At 44.3% G+C, this 6000-nt stretch overlaps 1 protein-coding gene across 3 annotated transcripts in view; it reads right to left on the bottom strand.

The window, feature by feature from the left end:
- Positions 1 to 533: 533 nt before the first annotated feature.
- Positions 534 to 6000, bottom strand: part of ZNF169 (zinc finger protein 169) — a 46632-nt gene continuing 41165 nt past the window's right edge. For 2 of the 3 annotated variants that reach the window (XM_081237859.1, XM_081237858.1), the window contains exon 5: positions 534 to 4540. In XM_081237859.1, coding sequence (XP_081093985.1) covers positions 2991 to 4540 — 1550 coding nt within the window. In that variant the 3' untranslated portion in view covers positions 534 to 2990. The remainder of the gene's footprint in view (positions 4541 to 6000) is intronic. The other variant, XM_081237860.1, reaches the window with a different exon arrangement.

Below are 6000 nucleotides of genomic sequence, written 5' to 3'. Positions count from 1 at the left end.
ATGGTCACCTTATCTTTGATAAAGGAGGCAGGAATGTACAGTGGAGAAAGGACAGCCTCTTCAATAAGTGGTGCTGGGAAAACTGGGCAGGTACGTGTAAAAGTATGAGATTAGAACACTCTCTAACTCCATTCACAAAAATAAACTCAAAATGGATTAAAGACCTAAATGTAATGCCAGATACTGTAAAACTCATAGAGAAAAATATAGGCAGAACACTCGATGACATAAATCACAGCAAGATCCTTTTTGACCCACCTCCTAGAGAAATGGAAATAAAAACAAAATGAACAAATGGGACCTAATGAAACTTAAAAGCTTTTGCACAGCAAAGGAGACCATAAACGTGACAGAAAGCCAACCCTCAGAATGGGAGAAAATATTTGCAAATGAAGCAACTGACAAAGGCTTAATCTCCAAAATTTACAAGCAGCTCATGCAGCTCAATAACAAAAAAACAAAGAACGCAATCCAAAAATGGGCAGAAGACCTAAATAGACATCTCTCCAACGAAGATATACAGATTACCAACATGAAAGAATGCTCAACATCATTAATCATTAGAGAAATGCAAATCAAAACTACAATGAGATATCATCTCATACCAGTCAGAATGGGCATCATCAAAAAATCTTGAAACAATAAATGCTGGAGAGGGTGTGGAGAAAAGGGAACACTGTTACACTGCTGGTGGGAATGTGAATTGGTACAGCCACTATGGAGAACAGTATGGAGGTTCCTTAAAAAACTACAAATAGAACTACCATATGACCCAGGAATCCCACTACTGGGCATATACTGTGAGAAAACCATAACTCAAAAGGAGTCATGTACCAAAATGTTCATTGCAGCTCTATTTACAATAGCCAGGAGATGGCAGCAACTTAAGTGTCCATCATCGGATGAATGGATAAAGAAGATGTGGCACATATATACAATGGAATATTACTCAGACATAAAAAGAAACGAAATTGAGCTATTTGTAATGAGGTGGATGGACCTAGAGTCTGTCATACAGAGTGAAGTAAGTCAGAAAGAAAAAGACAAATACCGTATGCTAACACATATATATGGAATCTAAGAAAAAAATGTCATGAAGAACCTAGGGGTAAGACGGGAATAAAGACACAGACCTACTAGAGCATGGACTTGAGGATATGGGGAAGGGGAAGGGGAAGCTGTGACAAAGTGAGAGAGCGGCATGGACATATATACACTACCAAACGTAAAATAGATAGTGGGAAGCAGCCGCATAGCACAGGGAGATCAGCTCGGTGCTTTGTGACCACCTAGAGTGGTGGGATAGGGAGGGTGGGAGGGAGGGAGACGCAAGAGGGAGGAGATATGGGAACATATGTGTATGTATAACTCATTCACTTTGTTATAAAGCAGAAACTAACACACCATTGTAAAGCAATTATACTCCAATAAAGACGTTAAAAAAAAATAAAAGAATCTGCCTGCCAATGCAGGGGACACGGGTTCGAGCCCTGGTCCAGAAAGATCCCACATGCCGTGGAGCAATTAAGCCTGTGTGCCACAACTACTGAGCTTGCATTTTAGAGCCTGTGAGCCACAACTACTGAGCCCTCCTGCCACAACTCCTGAAGCCCACATGCAAGAACTACTGAAGCCCACATGCCTAGAGCCCATGCTCCACAACAAGAGAAGCCACCTCAATGAGAAGCACGCGCAACACAACGAAGAGTAGCCCCCACTCGCCGCAACTTGAGAAAGCGCGCACGCAGCAAGGAAGACCCAACAACAAAAAAAAAGACAGAGAGGTAAGTTTGGAACCAATCAACAATCTCAGTAGAACTAAAGGTGACCTAGATGGGACAAAATGAAGGCAGGCTCTCAGATTTCTGAGATTCTACAAGAAGGGAGAATAGAGCTATCTATCTGACTACAAAGACATTATCCATCAAGAAAAGGAAAGAATGACCCCAAAGGTGAAACAGCGACCAGCAGGTCTGCCATTTCCAAAACAGGCCTAGAGAATAAAAGTCTGAGGAGCCGTATGGTTCTTCCATGGTTTCAGTGGGCCAGGTATCACTGCTGCCATCCCAGTGAGACTAGAAGGTGGGGCTGCCACCCCAGTGGGACCAGAGGGCAGAGGACAGAGCCAAAGATTATTCTCAAGCCTTCAAAACTAACATAATTTGCCTTGCAAGGTTTTAAACTTGCTTGGGACCCAGAAATCCTTCTTTCCACCTTTAGAATGGAAATGTGAATTCTCTGCCTATCCCATCATTGTATTTTGGAAGCGAATAACTTGTCTGGTTCACAGGTTCACAGCTGGAAAGGAATTGTGGCAAAGGATGAAACGTACCTCTAGTCTCATCCACACTCAATTTAGAAGAGATTTAGGTGAGATTTTAATTTAGAGTTGATACTGGAATGGGTTAAGATGTTTGCAGCTGTTAAGGTGGGGTGAATGTATTTTGTATGTGAAGAATGTGAATCTGGGGGGCGTCCAGAGGGCTGAGTTGTTAAGACTGAATTGTTCCCCCAAATTCGTACACTGAAGCCATAACCTACAATGTGACTTTTAATGGTAAATATTATGAAGTCATAGGGTGGAGCCCTAACCCAGTATGGCTGGTGTCCTCAGAAGAAGAGAGATACCAGAGAAGCACACACACAGAAAAAAGGCCATTCAGGACTCAGCAAGAATGCAATCATCTGCAAGCCAAGGGGCGAGACTTCAGTAAAAACCAAACTGCCTACACATTGATCTTAGACTTCCAGTCTCAAGAACTTTGAAAAAACAAACTCCTGTTATTTAAGCCACCACGTCTGTGGTATTTTGTTATGGAAGTCCTAGCAAATTAAAACACATTACTAGTGCAAGAAGTAAACCACAAATCAACTATCTTAAGATCACTGAAAGAATGCAACATTTTTTTCCTCGACTAAATTTAAGGAAAGTGGAACATTTCCTAGTGATTTCTGCCATCTACACACTCATGGGGAAAAGAAAGAAAACGTCAAGAGAACAGCTCTTGTGGCAGGAGGTGATGGCCAGACTTGGTCCTCTTATGTCTGTGGAGGTGAGACTTCTGGCTAAAGCCACGACCGCACTCCCTGCACACATACGGCTTCTCTCCTGAATGGGTCCGCTGGTGTCTGATGAGGGCTGACTTGAAGCCAAAGCCATGTCCACACTCATCACACACACACGGCTTTTCTCCTGAGTATGTCCTCCGGTCAGAGGTGAGGTGGGTCTTCTGACCAAGTTTTTGCTCACATACTCCGTACACATCAGCCTCCTCCCCTAAATGTATCCTCTGGTGTCTGGTGAGGAGTGACTTGAAGCCAAAGGTACGTCCACACTCAGAGCACAGATAAGGCTTCTCCCCAGTATGCGTCCTCTGGTGTCTGATGAGGGTGACCTTCTGACCAAAACCACGCCCACACTCAGGGCACACATAAGGCTTCTCCCCTGTGTGTGTCCTCTGGTGGCCCATGAGGGAGACTTTCTGGCTAAAGGCACGCCCACAGTCAGAACACATGTAAGGCTTCTCCCCTGTGTGTGTCCTCTGGTGTCTGATGAGAGTGACCTTTTGGCGAAAGCTGTGCCCACACTCGGCACAAACATAAGGCTTCTCCCCTGAGTGTGTGATCTGATGACTGAGGAGCAGCGACTGCTGCCTGAAGCCACGCCCACACTCAAGGCACAAGAAGGGCCTCTCAGCCGAATGTGAGCTACGGTGTTGGAGGAGTGATGCCTTCTGGCAAAAGCCTCTTCCACACTCTGGACACACAAAAGGCTTCTCCTCCAAGTGTGTCCTCTGGTGCAGGATGAGGGCAATCTTCTGGCGAAAGCCTCGCCCACACTCCTGACATACAAAGGGTCTCTCCCCAGAGTGTATCCTCTTATGGTTAGTTAGGGAGGATGTATACCTGAAGTGTCGCCCACACTCGCTACACATGTAGGGCTTCTCCCCTGAGTGTTTCCTCTGGTGTATGGTGAGGGAGGACTTTCGGTCAAAGCCTCGCCCACACTCCCTACAACTATAGGGCTTCTCCCCTGTGTGTGTCCTCTGGTGCTTGACGAGGTCTGACCTCTGGTAGAAGCTTCTGCCACATTCAGGGCACACATGAAGCTTCTGGAGGCTAAAGAGGCTTGACTTTGTGCTAAGTCCTAGTCTGTATTTTTCACATATGACTGCTCCAGATTCTGAGATGTCTGCCCCTGTCAACGTTGCATCTGTCTCCTCAGGGATCATCCCCTGATCTATTCCTCCACTACTGTTGCCTTCCTGGTCTACTGGCTGACCTTGAGATGAGCTGAAGAATGCCCTTGAAGTCCCGCTCAGCTGCAGCCTCCCAAACACAGTGCAAGAGCCTTCTCTCTCTCCATCTTCTGCTTTGTCACTCGAGCAGCTTGGAGCTTCTAGTAGGAAGTGGCTTCCTGCAGATGAACGTGGGAAGATCTGAGGGGAGTGACCGCAGAGCACATATTGATGGAGGAACTGTGGACTGGAAAAATTCACTGGGCAGGAGAGATGGGGCTGGAATTCTGTTCTTGGTTCTGCTGGAGAGAAAGTGTCGGTCAGAATCACCACAGGTACCTTGCGGATGGTAACACTTGTCCAGCAGTCATTCCTCAGATGTTCCCACAACAAAGATTTCCTTCACAGATCTACCTTTCATCCCAGGGTGACACATTAATGTATATCCTTTTACAACACATAAAACCCACACAATGAGCCAGCTCTAAATATCAGCCCAGCTTAAATAGTTTTAAGAAAGCATCACAGGCAGCTCTAGCCCTATAAATTGATGCCATTAAAGTTATACATCTGCCCCCAATACAATGATATTACAAGCCACAGTCATTAATACTGATGTAAACAATATCTACAAATATATGCTTTTACTGAGAGTTAAATTACATAACTTATTACAAATTTCTTTAGGGACATTTCCTACAAGAAAGGATGGAGTCAAAAAAGGGAGTCACTCCACCCAGAGGACCCATGGTGGAGGCAATAGAGAGGACAGGTCAGAGACCCATGTGGGAAATGAACTGGAAGGTGTTTCCCTCATCCTAAACAAGTATTTCCTAGAGCATTATGCAGTGGGTTCTCTATCTGGGAGTGTGAATTCAGCAGTAAAACACAAAAACATAGTCTAGGCCTGCAACCCATTAAAGGATTTTGACTCCTCCAAGACCTGCTTTTTGCAGTGTTTTTTTTTTTTAACTGTTGTAAATAGAAACATTTCCACCTAAAATAGCTCTAACAGATATCAAATTTGTATGCCTTGCTCCATTATTCTGCTTCTATCTGCTAGAAGCTGATGAAAAATACCATGAACCTTAAATAAACACAGTATACCAGGCCTTTGCAGACCTACCTGACTCTTTCTTCATCAATCAAAAGTGAGATGAATTTTATGACCCGTCTATAACACTGGGCAGCAAACTACAGCCAACCAGGTGTTTTGTAAATAAAGGTCTATTAGACCACAGCCACACTCTGTCTTCATGTTGTGTCTATGGAAGCTTTCACATACAACAACAAAGGTGAGTAGTTGCAACACAGAACATAAAGGCTAAAAAGATTAAATATTTACGACCTGACCGTTTTACAGAAACTACTCATTCCATCTGGTCTAAGAGGCTAGCTTTCAATACTAACAAGAAGAGCTACCATGAAACCCCTTCCTAACACTTAAAAACCCCTCAGCAAACTATTCACTGAATTTAGTTTGTTCTGTGTGTGCGTGTGTGTGTGCATGTGTGTGTGCTGCTAGACCTAGAAGCTCCTGTGAAATGGCCTTGATAATCACTCACAAGTGCTGACCCTGCTGGACTTTCACTGTGAAAGTGAACATCCTTTCAGTCAGGGGTCCCACCATGGTTGGTCTCTACTTCAGCTCATTGAACTATCAGTCAGTTTATTTTGTTAAGCTAGGCTGTCCACGTTTTCAAAACTCGTAGCGTGTATGTACATTTCTGGCCTGCAGTTTCCAAGAAATACTTTGTTGTAA

This window comes from Mesoplodon bidens (genome assembly GCF_964165515.1).
Source record: "Mesoplodon bidens genome assembly, chromosome: 6".
NCBI lineage: Eukaryota > Metazoa > Chordata > Mammalia > Artiodactyla > Ziphiidae > Mesoplodon > Mesoplodon bidens.
This window is presented reverse-complemented; position numbering and strand designations above follow the sequence as displayed.